Source organism: Anoplolepis gracilipes, chromosome 1 (assembly GCF_047496725.1).
Source record: "Anoplolepis gracilipes chromosome 1, ASM4749672v1, whole genome shotgun sequence".
In the NCBI taxonomy this organism is placed as follows: domain Eukaryota; kingdom Metazoa; phylum Arthropoda; class Insecta; order Hymenoptera; family Formicidae; genus Anoplolepis; species Anoplolepis gracilipes.
In genome coordinates, this window is record NC_132970.1 from 14437599 (window position 1) to 14458233 (window position 20635).

The 20635-nt window shown below is 30.6% G+C and overlaps 1 protein-coding gene across 1 annotated transcript in view; it reads left to right on the plus strand.

The window, feature by feature from the left end:
• The window catches only part of LOC140663229 (icarapin-like), a 30350-nt gene that overhangs the window by 5610 nt on the left and 4105 nt on the right, over positions 1 to 20635 (plus strand). The window contains exon 2 of the mRNA XM_072887241.1: positions 11732 to 11791. Coding sequence (XP_072743342.1) covers positions 11732 to 11791 — 60 coding nt within the window. The remainder of the gene's footprint in view (positions 1 to 11731; positions 11792 to 20635) is intronic.

Genomic DNA, 20635 nt, shown 5'->3' on the forward strand with positions numbered 1-20635 from the left:
ATTTTTCCATAATAAGGAAATAAAGCGAATATATAGATCAATGAAAAATATTTCAAAAATTATTCAAATATAAAATTCACATTTGTATCGCCACTTAATTTCTTATGCGTCTTAATCACAAAAATAATAATTAAAAAATATTAGCCTTTACGTTATTATATATACATATTTTATATAATAAATTATGGAAAAAATTCAAGTATATCAATATAATACTGTTCAAAAAGATTACTTCTAAACTTGTGCTTTTTTCAATTTTTTTAATAACTTGATACGCATGCGCGAAAGAAAATTTATATAAATTTTTAGTTGAATATTTATTCACATGCGTAAAGTAAATTACCAGCTTTTACATACAAATCTTTTGCTTGTGTCAGTCTTCTTGTAAACAATTTGTTATGGGATATGTATCTTCTAGGTATATGACATGAAATGAAATGAGTATACATTTCATACAGGATTAAAGTAAAGCACATCCTTAGCTTCAGCTCACGACTTTTGTCCCGACAATGTATTATGCTGCGTGCGTTGTTTAATTCGCGTGCATATAAGCAATATATACATACATATTTAAATATAATGATAGCTATACAAGAGCAATAAAAATTGCACTTGTGCAATTCTTAAAACATAGTTGCAATTTGTACTAATATTCACATAAATTTGTGACAGTAAAGCTAAAAGAATACTCGTAAAAAAACTTAAATTTTTTTCTACAAAAATTAGTATAATATTATTATTGATATATTTTCCGGAGAACATTAATATTTTAAAATAAAACGTCTTGTGAAACAAATCAACTTAATATTCGTCTATTTGAAAATTAGCTTACATGCATGTATTTATCAGTCATTTATTCTGTATGTAGTATGTATGTATGTACATAATATTAGTCATTTACTGTATAATAATATCGTACTGCATGTAATAGCGATATTGAATCTTGCTTAAAAGCCCGAATACTCGCGATGCAATTGCCGTTATAGTAATTTAACAGCGTCATTTTATGGCAACATGTATCACCGCAACTATACATATATCTGAAACGAATGATATGTCGTTAACTATATCATTCCATAAAAGCCTTTACCGACAAATAATTTGCCAATTTCTGCACACAGCAATGAAAAGGTAGATAACAATAACATTTTCTTTTTATCTTGAGCGTTCACAAACAAAACGCAAATTTTTTTAAGAGAAGTTGTTTTTGGAAAAAAAAATACATATAATGTCTCATTGCATTTTACTTATAAAATGTATGTATATTTCTTTAAAATATATTTCTATCTTACAATCCAACTAACACCTAAGTTCATTTAAGAAATGAGAAACTTGAAGTTTTTATTATGTTTTATTGCTTATATTAAATTCTTTAGAATGTTAAATGCATAGTTTTATATATTATATTTAAAATATTACGAAAATCAAAAGTCATAAATCATATTGACAGTAATCGTACATTTTTTTTTTTATTAACTTTCTGTAATTGCGTAAACTTGATCCAAGTTAAATTAAAATTAATAATTTTACGATTTGGTATTTCATACACTACCTAAAGTTGAGAATGTTTTTAAGCGAATAACGAGGGGCAAATTTAATAAGACATAAAAACTTTTCAATTAAATAAAATCGGTTAAAACTTTGTATATGAAACTGTACGTATCGCCTTCGCGCGAAAGCAAAAGGAGGAAATATATATAGCGGTCTCTGAAAGGTCGAGTTCATGTCAATATTCGCGAAATGATAAAATCGAGTTGTGTATTTATCAACGATGCGGCCTTACATTTATGAGCTTCAGCTTTGCCATTTTACCATATTTGTAACTGTCCTGGTCTCGTAATAATTATAAATACATTTGCATGAAGATTCGCAACACACATATATACATCGTAAAATTTATAAAGGGATGTAAAAATGTTTACGTATGACTATATCAATAATTAATAAATATCTCTCAGAGTATTTTTTAATATTATCGTATAACCAGCTTCCGTCATTCGCGTCGTTTTAAAATAAATCTCGAGAAGACGACACCGGTAAGTGCACGTTTATAGGTAAGAATGGAAACAGACGTGATTACCGTGAAGAAATACAAAAGCAAGAAAGATGACGTAACGCGTGACATACAAAGCGCTCAACACCGTAGCCATTTTTGTAAATGTAACGAATTATGAGAGGTGGCCGTTCTTGGTCGGTCGTCAGCAGACAATCCAATTACCCTCGAGTCGCGAAGCCATAAACTACTGCGGTTGTAGTAACGTAGGACGATCGAGTAATTATGAACAGGCGAATGCATATCGCGCGCGGGCATCGAAATCGGATCTGTCAAGTGGAAATTCATTTGGAACCAATCATTAGAAAGGAAGAGATAGAGAGAGAGAGAGAGAGAGAGAGAAAGAGTGTGTGTATACTTTCCTGACTCGTCTCGCTCGCTTTTTGTCGTAGATGTCATTGTCGTAATCGCCACTTTTTCAAAAAAAAATCTAGTAAAACACAAAGACAACGAATATTCCTTCGAAACAAATTGAGAAATTCAATCCCGTGGCGAATCTGTCGGGAGCAAAAGTCAATGTACCATTGATTTTAACGTGGGAGGCGTGACCCCGCCGGGAGAGAACTTGTGGTAATTTCAAGCGAGAGTTGGGATGTTCAATTGGTAGACAAAGAAAGGAGAGGATTTGTGTAAATTTGCGGTATTAAAAATTTATTAAAAACACGAAATTTTTGCATATGAGAAAAAGAAAGAGAAAGGGGAAAAAAATATTTTTTATCGTATCTCGTGAATTTGCATTGGAAAAAATACAGCATGGCGTGAGAATAAAATAAGATAAGTTGCAATTGCATAAGCATGACATTATTTATAGTGTTTATCGTGTCAATTAGAAATTAGGGATGAATTAGGATTAACATTTTGCAAAAAAAAAAAAAATTAAATAACTTGTAAATAAATTATCTAGAAGAAAAAGTTAAGCTCTTTTCAACTGAACATAGAAACGTGAAATAACAAAATAATCCAAAACTTTTTTTATACTTTGTATTAAATCGTATTGTATTAATTATTCAAAAAACAACGCAAATAAAAGAAAACTATATATATCTTCATATATGTAATCTTAACAGTCTCATGATAATAAACTTATTGCGTGTGTAACTAAGTGCAGCTACAACGGTGACTAATTAGCGAGAAGTTAATTGTGTATACTTAGCGATTCTCAGAAAAAACATATTGCCATACAGAGAATAAAATATCTTTGTTCTTTGATAAAGAAAGAAGATATACATATTGTCAATTGGAACGGAAGAAATATACGTGTGTATATATTGCTCGCAATTTGTACGTATCAAATCTCTTCGTACCAAGTACACATATTAAATTATTATACGTTATTTACTTTTTTTTAGTCGATATTTCACAATCGGTAATAAAATAAGTAACAATGCTATCTATATGTGAATGAATTATATACTTGAAAACAATTTCATTAAATAATAAATTTCATTTTAATTAACTATTGAATAATTAAAAAAATGTCACATTTCTTATTATTATAACTAACTTAAAATAATGAAATTTAAAGGTAAAGTTCTTTATTTCTGTCTACAATTTATCGTTAATATGTGGCTACCTCGAGAAAGAAATGTCTGCTATTAAAATCCAATTATTCTCAAAAAGTAAACGTTTTGTCATTAATGACGAAATTTTATCGTACTTATATTTACAGACTGTCTAAGAAATTAATGTTATAACATCGTACACATTATAAAATTACTAAGTATGTCACATTTCATCTCTTCTCCTTTTACTCGCGTAACGTTTACTATACCAAAGCGTATAATCCGTGCTGCTTAAGTATTTAATGCTGTTAGAACGTGACGGAATTTATTGTCGAAACATTTTATTGATCTTCACTTAAGCGAAGCAGCATATACACGCGTGTGCTAGTAATTCTTGCTTTGCGTGATCATCACATTTCCAAAAACCATCGATGTGATGGACAAAAAATCACGAAAAAAGCGTGCAAAACACAATGAATTTTTGTGTGTACGTATGTTTTGTTTGTGTATATGTATCCATGTGAAAAAAAAGCTTTGCAGCTTAATGCGAGTCGGATTAACACGCCAGTCTTCAATAATGCAGGATAGTGCGCAAATAGAAAACTATTCTTATCTGACACTAGAATATTGTAATGTCTCTCTTGCTTTTGTAGCAATCAATTCGAACATGTAAATTTACTTTTTATATCGCACGCACACACACACACACACACACACATATATACACATCACACAAACGAAATGTGAGCAGATCTAGACAACATTTTTTTCATGTTAATATTTACATCTTTTATTTATTGAGTAAAATCGCTGTTTGGAACGCATAATAGTAACTGCGTTTCAACTATTATACTACGCACTTCTCACATAATGTACTTCTCTAATGTATAAGAAAAAAAGTGCGACAGCCAGGTCGTAAAAAACTAGTACGTCAATTATCATGCAAAAATATCTTCAATATAATATGCGAAGGTTATCATCTCTGTAACACTTTGCAACTAATCTTAGCTGTTCTATATACTACATTCGACTGGATCAATAATAAATGCTTTATACTTGAAAAACAGAAATAAAGATAATACAAAAGTTCATATTATTAATTTGAAAAACCCTCAATTAGTCTAAAATTCAATATATTGAATATTCTGATTTCTAATTTTACATTTCAATTTTATTACAAAATATATTTACTTTGATAGAACTATATGGAGAAGTAAGAAAATATATTTAATGTTAAAAATATTCATATTAATCTTATTATTATTATTAAGTAAAATAATAATGAAAAATAAAAACTTAATATTAAAAATATATATACTAATCCTATTATTACTATTAAAAATGTCTATATTAATCTTATTATTATTATTATTATTATTATTATTATTATAAAAAATATCTATATCAATTTTATTATCCTAATATAAATAGTGGCAACGTTGCTTCTGATGCAATCGTAATTTTAAATCTTTACTATCATCTTACTTAACATATCTGTATAAATTACAAAGTATTACATAATATTAATATTTAACTTATAAATTACTAGAGATATCCATGTTATCTCTATAGCCATATGTACGTTCTTATCGCTTAACGATTAAATTTTCGTCGAACTAGAAAAAAAATAATTCGAGATTTCTGCAGAATCATTCCTATAGGACACTTGTATGCATAGGGTGCGTAATATGTGTCAATCTGACGCATTTACCTTCACTCCACGTGCAATAACTTCTTGATTCAAGTACAGATGATGTACGAGCGAATACATATTCGCACGTGAATTCTCATAATGTGTATATGCATATACTGTGTGCACACCCTACACTACACAATCTCATCGATACGAGCCAAACCACGAGACGCGCAAGTACTTCCAAGTTATTACGCCTTTGACATCAAGTACGTACTCGTGCGATACGCACGCTATTACGATTTCAAGTTTCATAATGTTGGGCTCTGCACCAGCAACGCCATTTCCCGTTCTCATCCATCTCGATTGATGTGGATGCTTCTGTGTCTGCCCTTGCTATAACTCATCGATTGAAAAAAAAAAAATAAAAAAAAAACTGCAACTTTGATACTGGCGAAAGAGAACGTCGATCATTTTTGCAGTAACCCGAATCTTTTAAATAATTTGCAGTTTCCGCTATATAATTTTATTTCATTTCTGACTGCAGAATTAAATTCTAGACTTTTATTAAAGTTTTTTCTTTCAGATTACTTTTACCTCTCGTGATTTTCTCGCATAATATATTCGATCTATATTCTCTCATATTCTATATTTCTCATCTTTTTCATTTTTTTATATATGATCGACAATGAAAATTTCATGATTTCGTGGAATAAGAATTATATTCACTTGATAAAGAGATTACCCTCTTGCGAGAAAATTGGAAAAGGATCTGATAAATCACAAAATCATAATCATGCTAGGAATATGTAATTTTTGGCAAGTCAGTCATTTTTACATAAAAATAAATTAGTTTACTTTAATATATAAACTTTTATATTAAATATCTTTATACGCAGGCATAAAAAAAATTCATTTTACGAAATGGATAAAAATCCTATAGAATCAAAAAGCCTTCAGAATAGAATTTTCAAAACTCTGAGAGACAATGCAGTTGCAGTTGCACGTGTTACAAGAAGAACATCATTGCAACGAATGAATCGATGGGATGGGCTTTCTCGGGGATTTGAGCGCTTTTTTAGAAATCGCGATACTAGTACGCACTGCTGCAAGGTATTATTTTTTTCCCTCAACTCTTTGCTCATTCGCATCTGCTATTGATTTTTTGCATTTCTTTTTGCGCGCCAATATTCAGTAGGTGGTCTTTATTTTCGGTGCAATCAAGCCCTTTAAAACTTTAAATAATGAGAAATATTAGCTTCGATAAAACATTAAAACCGTTCGAGAAAATCGCGTTAAATTATATAACGACATTAAATGATCGTTTTTGTCACAATTTTATACGTGTAACATTATATTATTGTCACAACTTGTTTGTATTTTTTTTTTATTTAGTCTGTTCGTCCTCAAAAATATACGATCCAATCCCGAAAGTCTCTTGAAAATTTAAATAAACGCGAAAACTGTGTCCGCATTCCATATTGACGCTAACATAAAGTTTAAGGAATTTTAATAAAATGTTACCGTATGTACGACTTAAGAAGCGCTTTCTAGAAAATATAACGTTGCGCGATCGTAATATCTTTGACAAATATTTATCCACAGTGATGATGATAGGGTGATGGTAGTGGTGGTAGTAGCAGCAGCAGTGGTGGTTCACGGAACGAAATATGTATATATATATATATATATATGTCACATGATAGAGTGAAAAAGGAAACATATTTTACGAGCCGACAGCAGCGATGTCCGACCTGTAATTTCTCGTTCCAGCTGAGCATATATTTTTTTCACATGTGGTTATATCCTCTTCGATAAACAGATTAAATAAGTTATGTGACTTATTCTCCGACGATTGGACAACTCTGTATTTTATCCTGTTTTCATTCGAGGAGAGGGATAAAACACGAGAAAGTCACGTCAGTTATTGCCAGCGAAAGGACAGTACAAGTCTGTCGAAACGAAGCAAATCTGGATTAATTACATCACAAGAACTTGTTTAATCTAGAGAGCCGAAAATATTTTGTTCAATTGCATAAAACAAAACTTTGACATCTCAGACATTTGCCGTGAAACTTTATTAAACAACAGCAAAGCTATATTTTTTATATTTTATGTGTAAAATTTTTATATATCCTTTTTTTCCAAATTTTTTCAAAAGATTTTAGATTAATTTATTTGAGCGAAATAAAATCTTGAAAAATGCAGAATATATATCTATATAACCAAGTGAAGTATACATATATTTCGCTCTTCAAGAAAATTTACACCGTTTGAAGATGAAGGGGAACCGGTTTTGCAAACAGACAAACGTTGAAATCCAATGACATATATATAAGTCCGTTATAAATATCGAGCGTGTAATACTCAAATTTTCTGAAAATCAATAAACGCTTTATTATACACACTGTAAACAAAGGTAATTTTTTTTTTGCAATCATAGAATTTGCGGGAAATGTTTCGAAATTTTATTATTCGTCATCTTTCATCATAATATAATTACTTATAATCTTGAAGAAATTCTAAAAGTGAACTCGAACTTATTAAACTGTTAATTTGATTTATCGCCATTATCATTGAGTATTTTTCATAGCGATTTTTAACGTATAAGTTTACTAACTTACTGTTACTAAGTTTTCCATATTCGTTTGAGAACAGATAATCTCTATAATAATAATAGAGATAGAGATAGATAGATAGATAGATAAATAGACAGAGAGAGAGAGAGAGAGAGAGAGAGAGAGAGAGAGAGAGAGAGAATGAGAGATAGCGCTCGCAATAACAATAGAAATCATCATCTATTCACGTCAATTTCAATAAATCAGATTAATATTCCATTTGATTGACGATTTCATTATCTTCCTCAGTAATTGCAGCTATATAGGGCGTTTTCAACTTACGTTTACTATTAACTAACTTTTTTGGAATATTATGAGCGAAAGGAGGACAAGTTTTTGCTTTTGAGTATCTCTATTATCAAATTTTCAAAGTGATAGTTAAATTGACAGATTTAAGACAGATATGTGACGCTTAAGTGCTAATTACTAATTCCGTGTCAGTTAGTATGATACTATCACCATCAACAGTATGCAGTTAGATTCGTTGTATATGCATGCATATATCCCACGAAACTACCAATACTTTGCCGCAATTACTGTAATTGCCTTATATCGAAACGCTGCACGTTGGGTCGATCGAATCGGCAAGCATTCCAATTAAGCCGACGACGATTGGATATTCCAAATCTCCATCCGTTGTGTTTCCTTGCTCAAAATATAGTTTTATTACTTTTAAAAACAAAAGAATCGCTTGCTCATACAGCTTTAACTTAATCCTCAGTCATAATTTTAAATCATCCACAAATTACTGACTATTAGCCGTGGAACTACTAGCCACTTTTGTTATATTTATTTTTATAGAAGTTTTACAAGAATTTATAGAGAAATTTTAATATGCCTTTTTAAATTATAATACCTCGCTATTTTCACATAGAGCCATTCTGACCCAGAATCCAAGTGTGTGATAATTCGAGAATAATGCCGGTAATATTTGACGATATACTCGTCATTTCGCCGCTAAAGGATATCTGTTTTTGTCAACTGCATGGTGGTCTGTTCATAAAAAGTGGAATTTTGCCAGCTTAGAGGAGAATGCTGCGGAAACGCTGCATCTCAGGAACGGATCTATCCGAAAGCTAAATACGATCTTTGTAAGAAAATCATTTAGCACGAGATAATTTTGATCGCAAATACTTGTAAATGAAAAAAAAGCAGATCATTTTCTGTAACGCCCCTTATTTCGTTTTTCTTCTGCGAGAAAAACGGATGAAATTTAAATCCATCCGATAACAAAGGTACTAATTATTAATAAGCTTCGTTTCGTTGAAACAAATTTAATTTATGAGACAATAGGTTTATACTTATATTCAATATATGGATTAATTAAATAATACATAATATATATGAGACGTTTCGACAATTACTTTTACCTCTTCAGTCAATATTAAACAAACTTAAAATTATAATTTGTCAAACTTACATAAATAAAACTTAAAGCGATATTTGCAGTCTTAAGTTGTAAACATTTTATTGTTCTTTTCATCAATTCAATCTTGGAGTATGTTAATTTTTTGGATTTTGACATTTGTCAAATTAATTTGATTAAATTTCGTGTTATCTCAACGAAACTTAGGTGACATTATACATATTTATGTTCATAATGTTACCGGAGACAAAGTCAAATCCATCTGAAATAATCTGCGAGATCCGCTCCTGGGGAAAACTTCTATTTCATTCTGCAGTCAATGGCAGTCGCGACGCGGCTTCGCGCTTACGACGGCGACGCGACGTGTTTCCCTTTTTGCCGGGATATCGCATTAAGCCTGCCTAATGTCACTCGTAGAAACGAGCGAATGGGAGGGAGGGAGACGGAGAAAAGTGGAAAGTATAAAAAACGAGCGGGCTCGATAGATCGATCCGGCGGAAATTTCTCAGGGGAACAACATTCGTGAGCGTGATGCCGCGGGCCGTTCAGGCGCTATCCTACATCCATCACGCAGAATTTGCACATTCGTGCTGGACAACTAGATTTACTGGCGAAATATCCATCGCGGCGGTGAGGCAGGACGTAATCATGAAGAAACCTACGCAATTTATAAGTCGTATATAAATTGAAAATTATTTACAGAAAAAAAAAAAGTTTATTTTGGTGTAACTTGTTTGTGTATAGATGAATGTATTTCCATTTATTTTATGTTAATCGCGCGAATTAATAGAAATATACGCGCAAAACTGTGGTAGCTCGAATATTAATCAATCGACAGAAAATTAGAGTAAAAAAAAAACATATCTTTTGTTTAACAAAGATGCAAAAAATAGCTACTTCATAATAATAATAATATCAGTAAAGCGATATAATCGTGTGCGATAAGCTAAATCAATAAATGATTAACCGTCAGTATATATCAACGTGTAGTGCAATGCATAGTATGCGCACATAAATTCGTAATATTCGTAATATTAATCTCTTACGTGATGAAAATTTGTGCTTTTACAGACGATCGATACGCGGTGCGCTTTATCAATATATATGCGAAATTTACAATTTTATCCCTGACACACATATCCGTTTTCAATAGGAATTAATATCACGTACTCGAGAATCGATTTCTCCGCGAATGCAATTCGATAAGGTCAGTCGCTTTACGCGATTCGTCAGAGCGAGTTCTATCAATCTCCGCTGGGTTTTTCATCGGAGCGTTTTTCAGCTCGCCCTCGCGAGTTTTCTCGAGTCCACTTTACTGTGCTTCTTGCATACAGAAGGGGAATAGATTGACTGAAATTGACACCTACACTCCCGTCCGTCAATGCGAATTGACGACGACCGAATTGGATAATCGGTGGAAACGCCACGACCGCGGCGACGATTTTGCGCCGAGCATTGGCATGTCCTTGTTCTCATCCTCATGTCACTGTCACTTTCGCCCTCGCTCGATTTCCCCTTTGCCTTTAATTTTTCAGTACACATATATATATATATATATATATACTTTTTTTTTATATGTATTTTTAATGCTCGATTGATATTCGATGTCATTGCGATAAATTTCAATATTTATATATAGACTTTTATATTTTCCAAAAGTGGGAAATTTTTATTTTTATTGTAAAATAAAAATAATAACAACGTAAAAATGGAAAAATTCGTAAAATTATCTTGTACGTAATATTTGCAAAAATTAAACATCAGATCAAGAAAAAGTTGTTAGGAAAATTCACACATTTACGTTTATTGCGTTGTAGTTTTGATTATTCCGAGCGATAATTCATTAAAAGTCCTTCATGAACACGCCGCTATCTGAATTGGATGACGTATGAGGTAATTAACGGTTATCCCGCGCCTAATTGCCCGAGCGATTATGATTTTTTCACGTGCACATCGTTGCAGCGCTGCAGCGTCATGACAAACACGTGAACAAAGTTTTAAATAGCACCGTTCTTAATAAATCGTAGAATAAGTTTGCTCTATGCGGTTTATTTTCATTTTTAAACACATAGACAAATTCATTAAATATAGAATGAAATAAAAGTAAGTTTAAAACTAAATAATTCACATTTAAGCTTATTTACGTCAGTAATATAATTACGCATTTTGTAAAATTTCATTAACGACCGAGTAATTTAAAGCACTAGTAAATATAACGTCGACGCATCTAAAAAATTATTTAAAAGCTTTATTAATATAGATGCAATGTTATTATACTGTAAAATAGATATTATTTATAGGCACAAAATACTATACACACGCACAAACATGTATATACATATACATAAATACATATATGTATTTATGTATAAATGTATGTATTTATATATGTATATATTCATATATAAAAAAAAATTTTAAATTTAAATTTTCTTACTTGAAGAAAAACTATTAAACTAAATATTCTGTGCGTTTTGAAGTATTCTTTCTGTTTTAAGCAAGTTTTTTTTCTATTGCAAGAAATGAATTATACACTAAAAATGGTTGTTTTTATTACAGGTGCGCGACGCGACTCAACGGAAGAGGAGTTCGATTTCACTTTTCCGAGCCTTTTTGCAGGTATGTATATTTATAGTTATCTCAAAGTAATAGAGAAATACTATATCATAATTTTTATTTCCAATATTAGAGTTTGTATTTTTTAATAACTGTATTACACCGTATTACTTTCTGCAGTTAAACGCAAAATTTACACATTTAGGCAATTGGGTAGAAAGAGATAGGAAAGAGAGAGAAAGAATTGCAAAGAAGTAAAAAGAACACTAGCACTAAAAAGAGAATGTTAAGATTATACATAACAATCGAAGTGTTTGGAATTTATTTAAATTTCTTATCTCTCTCACACACGATTTGGGCGCAAATTATAAAAATAAAAATAAATTACATGAAATAAAAGTTATATTGCATCTAATCATAGTCGTAAAGATCGAAAAAGATGGAAGTTGACCATCTTTCCATCTTTCTGACTACGACAGTCGATTTGCGAAACTTTATACAATAGTCGACAACACAATAATACGCAAGTACCCAAATATCCATCCGACTTCGATATACTACTTATTATAAAGCGGGTCATTAACGTAAATGCGAAATGGTACATCGGAGTGGTAGTTTTAATGGCCAAATGTATGCGTGCAGAAAATACAGATTTCAGGATTACAAACGGCCGGGTATAAACTCAGGTGTTAAATATTAGCGCAAATACATCCCGTTATTTTCATTAGCGCCTTCGTGCTCCTACGCTCTAATCACACAAATTCGCAACCGTGTACGGGCGTGCGTATTGTCACTGACAGGTGGGGATCATAGAGGCGTGCGCAAATATCGCGCACGCATCGCGTTCACGGTCCGACCGGAAATGCAACACGCATCCACGATTGCATCGCGGGCGTCAGGCTCGTATTTCGCTTACATGCGGTTTGTCTGAGCGTAACTTCCGTCAGTCTGCGCCTATATGGACATTTGGTATTGTTTATGGTCTACCAATTATCACGTTCTGTCGTTCGTTCGGAGCGAGACTTGGTTAACAACGTCCACGTACACGCGATCGACGAATCAATGGCTATTTAATACCGTTAAAAATTTGTTATTTAGTCTATTATTTATTCAATGTGTTAATTTCGCCTAATTTCACAAAATTCTTCATAATGTAATTTTTCACGACAATAACTTTCAACATTGTTTGAGAAAATGATTTTTTTATATATTTACTCAAAAACATTCATAAAAAATAAATATTAAATCTAATAAATTTAAGTTAAAATTAATTTATAAAAAAAAAGTTAATTTTATTTGTTGTAAAATGTTACATATATTATTGGATATATATATATATATATATATATATATATATATATATATATTTAATACATATAAATAATTATATAATATATATAAATATAATATATATAAATAATTTTTTAAAAATGCTTTATATTTGTACATTACACGTATATATGTGAATTTATATATATATATATATAAATATTGGACATATGAGTTTAAGGAATAAGTTGCTCAAATAAAAAAATAGAAAAGAGGTAAATATATTTTTTACGAGCAAAAGATATACGTCTAAACGTAAATATGTCCCTCTTCTTTTTTCTAAACAGATAACGATAATCAGAGTTTCAAATATTCGCTTGGCAATGCCTAAAATCAGCATTAAATGTAGATATGTGCCCCTTCTTTTCTTTGAGTAGATAACAATAATTGGAGTTTGAAATATTCGCTTTGGCGATGCGTAGAATCAGCATTGTGCACTACACGTGTATTCTACAGATTATCGCACCGCTTTACGGAAGGCAACTTCCGCTCTTCTACGCTTTAGGATGATCAACAATCTCCCATAAACCAGTTCGACTGCGATATGCGTCATCTATACGACTGTGTATGTGGTGTATACAACTGCAGTAATAATGTCTCGCGGGTAATGACTTGCTTATTCGTGTGTGAGCGCGTGCGTGCCACCCGTCATTCTCGTTACGCAACAATTCGAGCTTCGCATATATCGCCAAACGATACCGCACCTGTACACGTACACCTTCATTCTGACAATGTATCGTCATTTGGCCATTATCGATGATCGTATTTAAGAGAATCCGCATATGAAACTAGATATTCCCATTTAACGTAATTTGAACAAGATTTTCGTCGAGAAAAATAATTTCGCAAAGCGTATAAACAACTATATCAAAATTAAAATAGAAACTTATATTTTAATGTAAAATATATACAAAACTCACACGGACGTTTTAAAAGACATATTTATTAAGTCGAATAATCATTAACTGAAATAAAATTATTTTATTAAAAAATTTATTTAAATATTTTATTGTAATTTATTTAAATATGCATTTTTTGGTATTATTATTTTTATTTTTTTTAAATTATTTATGATATTATGTTTATTTAGTTTATTTTTTTGTTTTGTTATATAATTTGATGAGAAAAAAATTTATAAATAATAATAATTTGTTAATATAAAACCATTATATTGAAAAGTTGTACATGTATATATATGTGTATATTTAATTATTCATTTCTAATAAAAATATTTTTATATATGGAAAATTAAATCAATCAATCAATGCATTTCTTTATTTCAATTTTTAGATTATTTAATTTGAACTTATATTTTTATCTTGAAATTCTATTTAATTATATAGAAATATAATTTATTTAAATATGCATTTTTTGTAATTATTATTATTATTTTTATTTTTTTTTATTTTTTACAATATTATATTTATGATTTTTACAATATTATATTTATTTAGTTTATTTTTTTGTTTTATTATATAATGTTTTGTTGACAATTTAATGAGAAAAAATTTCAACTTTATTTTAAAGAAAAAATAGATTAATAAATGTTTCTTTACTTTTCGATTCTATTTCTAATTTTATTAAATTTAAAATTATTTATTAAATTTAAAATTATACATATATTTGTAGTTTCTTATCTCAACTCTTTTCATGAAATTGAGATATATTCTTATATAAATGTATAAATGTGACTTATAAAATTCTAAAAATCTAAAATATTGTACATTAAAATCTTAAAAGAAAAGTCGATATGAAAATTTTGTCTTGTTTTTTTCTTATTTCGATTTCTAAAAAAAGTAAATGAAAAACTAAAAAATATAAACGCATATTGATATGTGACACTTACGTATTTTTACCGTTGTACATTAAAGAAGTTGGCAAAAGATATAAATATACATTACAGTCGCGCAATCGCAATTAAATAATATATTTGAGAAACTTGTTTATCTTCATTTTTTTTTCCATCGAACTCGATCTATACGGTGTTCGAGTGAATAAACAGAACAGTGAAAAAGCGGTCTGCATCGGATGTATATTTTCCTACTCTTTTACTAACTAATATTTAACAAAATTCTCGTTAAATATTTTCATGCGTTTCGCGCGCGCGACGCGTTTTATAAATATTTATAAAGCCCAAACAATATGCATCAAACGCCAAACATGCATCCGAATAAGTAAAAATTTTACATGGATAACAGCTGAATAGTACAGTGGCCTAAAAAATTCGCGCTCTTCAAAATGCGACGACTTTAGCGATTATGGCAATTTCTGCTTAATGAGTACGTGTGTTACGTTCATCTCACAGATTACGTTCATCGCATTATTAATTGGCATAATTATAACATTATATCGTGAAAGAAATAATAAGTAATAACAGTATTTAAAAGCGATTACTCGGAAATATTGTTTTAATTAGCCACCCGTCATTATTATCAGGTTGCAAATAACCAGAAATTGCTTGAGGCAAATCAATTTTATGTGACATAACACAATAAATTTGTCCGTTTTATAAAATATAATTTAATATTGATAAAAAAGAGAGTATTATTTTTTTCAGAACTTTGAAAATTCGATGATTGACAATTTGTCAATAATAACCTAAATATCTAAAAAAAGATATAAATAAAAATATTTATTTTAAAAATTAAGATGATACTTTTAACATACATAAAAGCTATATACGCTTAAAAATACATGTTATCGAATTTTTTTTACATTTATCCATTTCGAAAATTTTGTTCGTATATCATGTATACCGGCAAACTTGATCTGAAATAATATTATATTAAAATAACACATTGATCTTCATTTGGAAGAGGACACATAACATTCGGAATCATATAAATCCAAATTTATTTAACTATCTGTCATCCTATGATTTTGACTCTTGTCACAGTATCGAATCTCGAAATTCGGCGCTAGTGACAAATATATCTATATACATGCGTACGTTTGCACAGTTGTAAAAACGTGCGATGAAGAAAGGTAGCCGATCGATCGATCGACATGATTAACGGTGTTATCGCAGTGAAATTTCTAACAAGATGATTCCGAGATCCCTAGCAGACAGATACAATAGACGACATGTGTGCGTCACGCGCTCGACAGAATAAAATCTATGACGATAAACGTCATGTTTCATGGCCTTTCAAAGTAGCGCAGCCAAGTAAAGGTCGTGATATTAATGTTAAGCTCGTAACTAGATGAAATAATGTAGACCTGAGATTAACTGTACACTATATATAATTTGTAACTTGCGTCAACCGTGCGTCGCTATAAAAGTGTAGCATTTTTTTGATGGGAAAATGTACTGAAAAATTAAATTAAATATGGATATATGATGTAAATGTATAATAAATTAAATATGAATATGTGTGTCCGATATAGTTACATGACTACATTAAATTTAAAATATTTGAATTGTTAATGTTAAAAATAAGAGGAGAAAATACAAGTTTGGAAAATTTTCTCTCTCTCTCTCTCTCTCTCAAATATATAATATCTAAATTATTAGATATATTTTTAACAGATATTACAGTATAAGTGTGTGAAGCTATGTCAGAGTATTGATAGTTTTATAGTCTAATCTCATTGTAAATTTTTTTAAGCGCTCATCTCTTTTATAGCCCACTATCCTTTCAGGAAAGAAAGCTTTTTCCTCTCCTGAAATTCGCTCAATATTGCGCGCGGCGTGATTAAAGCGTAGTCGAAAATTAAATTTTTCAGAGAAAATTAACAGGTTGCGCAAGAGAATTAATTGGCGTGACCTCTGCTATTTTCAAAGAGCCATTCTCTCGTTCGGCACATTTTGCGTAATAGCGAGATGGATGCGTACTATACGCCGCAACTGCGCGTGTATATGGCAAATTAGTAAATTAATGAACTAATAAACTGATAAATAAATTTAGTGATAATCTTGTGCGGTATAATTTAATAAAAAATTATTTTTTAAAAAATCTAATAAATAATAAACAAGTTTTACAATTTTTAATATTTTATAATTATCAATATCGAATTATTTTTCGAAATATTGAATGTTAAAGTACATTTTGAAAGTATCAAACATACATAATAGAAAAAAATATATAATAAAGAAAAAAAAAAATATATATATATATATATATATATATATATATATATATATCTTAAAAAAATGTAGTTCAGAGTTTTGTCAAAAATTTCATTAAAAATAAATTTTTGAGTGTAAACTCCAACTAGACTCCTTGTGTATAAATCACAAAGCCTGCGGACGCGAGGAAGGAAATAAATTGAACCGTGTAACTGTATATGATCCCTTGATACGTGTATCTCATGTATTAAACTCCACAAGCACTCGTGCAGAATGCACGACGGATAGTTTCAGTAGTATGCCTATTTGCAAGTCGCGACACGCACAAGTCACCGCAATGTCAGAAGCTTTGATTACTATTGCTTTGCTCGATCGAGCGAAGCGAGAGAAGTGAATGAAGCGACTGTGCGATAGCGCAGACGACGCTGTATTAGAATTAGAAATGTATTAGGTAAATTAAGTGAGAAACTCACTTTAGTTTTCCTCTGCATAATTATTTCGTGAATTCGACCGAAATCATTGATAAGTAAAAGGATTTGGCGCTCCAGCAAATGCGTTTTCGCAACACATGCGGATTGCAAAGTAATCAAACATGTGGCTCACTTGTAAAGGACGCTGCAAAATCGTATGTGTGGCTTCAAGGTTGACACACGAGAGCACAAAATTTATCAGATCACTTTCACTATTAAGAGGATTTTTTAACAGAGTGCGACAGAGAGAGAGAGAGAGAGAGAGAGAGAGATCAAGGCGCGCTGCGAAAAGCGAAGAGAAAGAGAAGATGATCGATCCAATCGATTTGCTGCTGATGGTACATAATACGTAATCCGAGGGGCAAAAGCAACCGCGAACATCGAATGGACAATTTACTCGTAATCGTTGATTGCGCAACTCGATGAATCGTTATTCAAATCCGCGTGACGCGGCGCCGTGGGAGGCCGGCGGACTGGAAATGGACCCGGGGGGCCGAGAGTTACTCCGCGAGCACGAGAGCCTATGGATGCCAATTTCCCGATGATTTCACGAGCTATTTATTATTTTAGCGCTGTCGAACAATCTGAAATTTAATACAGTTGCAATGGCTGACTGATTTGCATCGGATGTGTCTCGGAACTATCGCTATAAATATAGAGAGTCTCCTGTTTTCTCTCTCTCTCTCTCTCTCTCTCTCTCTCTCTCTCTCTCTCTCTCTCTCTCTCTCTTCCTTTCTATGCAATATACGTAATTTAAAAAAAATATAATGTATAAGTACTTTTTTGTAAAGAATTATTATGAAGATTTTATGATAATTAATAAATTGACATATGTTATATAAATGCCTTTATTAACTATTATCTTTATCTTTGGATGAATTTAGTTTGATAATTTCGAGGCAGAATGTTAAGACATAATAATGAAAGCATTATATTTGTGCTAAACATATGCACATTATGCCCCACCTAAGTTTTTGAAGGCCAGTTGGCCTTCTGTCGAATTCGATATCGGTTTATGACAGCTGTCATAATTCAGAATGATTCAGAACTTGACTATCGATAAGATATAATCATTCCATTGCTATAATTGAAAAATAACTATTAATTTATTTAAAATTATTAGTTTTATATTCATCTTATGTTAATATATTAGACAGATATAACTTCATGAAAGATATATCAAAATTAGCAGAATTAAACCTTTGTAGCAAATATATCATAATGGCGACATAAATAATTGTTACCAATCTAATTAGTGTTATGTATAAACAGAGTTGGCAGTATTTTGCATTTTTTAAATAAAATCCATGCCGTTAATATTCTGTCAAATATATAGGACGTCTCGAAATTATTAAACAAAATTCATTCAAAGATAAAGATAATAGTTAATACAGGTATTTATATAAGACATGTCAATTTATTAATGCCAATGATAAAAACGGTGGATTTTTCGGAGAAAACTTGTCTTTTCTCAAATAATCTGTCAAAAGTGAAAACCTTTTTATCGATATTTTTGTCAACTTATCAAATTAGAAAGTATTTTCAAATTTAAGCCTTACTCAAAATAAACTCCATAATAAATTAGGAATCAGCGTAGCAAATAAATTCGTATTTTATTAGAAAATGTTAAAGGTAAACATAAACCAGCATCTATATTAAAAATTTATAATTCTGTTATTACATTTTTCTTACTAAACTCAAAATTAATAAAAAACTTATTAGAATTTATATCTCCAAAGTTTTTGTTTTAAAAATTTTAGATATTAATTTGAATTTAAAAAAAAAATTTTTTATTATTGTGTTGATTTCATTTCTTTTAAACTACAGTGATTAGTTATTATTTTAATGTTACATATTAGTTCTAGTTTTTACCAGTTTATTCTATTGAATAAAGTTCAAAACAATAACAACCAAAATTTATCATGATTTTTTCCACTCGCTGAACCTTTCCGACCAACCCTGATTACAAGAGTTAACGACCGCGACAATGTTATTTTGCAAAATTGACAGCGCAAATTTCAATTCAACGCTCGTTTCATGCCATTATTAAATGAACATAATGTTAAGTCCTTTAAATCTCACTACAATAAAAATTATATATATAATCTTGAAATTTGAATTTTTTAATATTTTTATAAGAAATTACTTTAACTTTCTCCGCGACTTGTATATAATATATAATATATAACTGTTTATACTTGTTGCTCGCTAAGCTCGTGAAATCGATATCGTAATTTTCTTTCGCTGATTTAGCGTATATGTTAAATTCTGCGTTTCATATTCAGTACACGTCGAATTTCGAAATAAGCGTTTATGAACGGCCGTTTTTAACAATAACGGGCCGTTTTGCAAGCTAATTAAATTTATCGCGTGCAAATAAGAGCCGGTAACGCGCCGATTTCGGCAATGTATCCAAAATACTACCATATCGTTCCCCTATACCCCTCCCATATGTTGCAAATTTTTCTATATGCAAACGAAGCCACTGTCGAATAATATGCCGACTCGACGTGTCCTCATTGAGATTCCACATAGCAATAATCGGCCGATACAATCGACTATTTTACTCCGGCAACCGCATTGTAAGCGCAATAAAGTATGCAAAATTTATCGGCACGGTTGACGTACTCCCCGTTTTCACTCCGCGTATATATCCGATCACGGCATAAATTATTATTATATTTTACCAAGTACTGGGTCGCGGCATCAACTACCATTTTATTTATAACGCGCACCAAACGACATCTTATCGCGGAACCGCGGGAATTGCATAACGACATGCGAGTTCGCGGACATGTAAGACATATAAATACACTTGGATATAAATATTTATATACATTGTATCAAGAACATTTAAATTATAGAGGAAAACGGTGAGATATGACTGCAAAGTAAGGAAAAAAGAAAGCAATATTTTCAAATGAAAAGAATTGTGAAGAATTTATTTTTAATTTCTACAAAGACAAAAAAATTTTGTTTCATTATATCAAGATTAAAATTAATAATATTAACTATGTATCCCTTTTTACAATCTCGTTT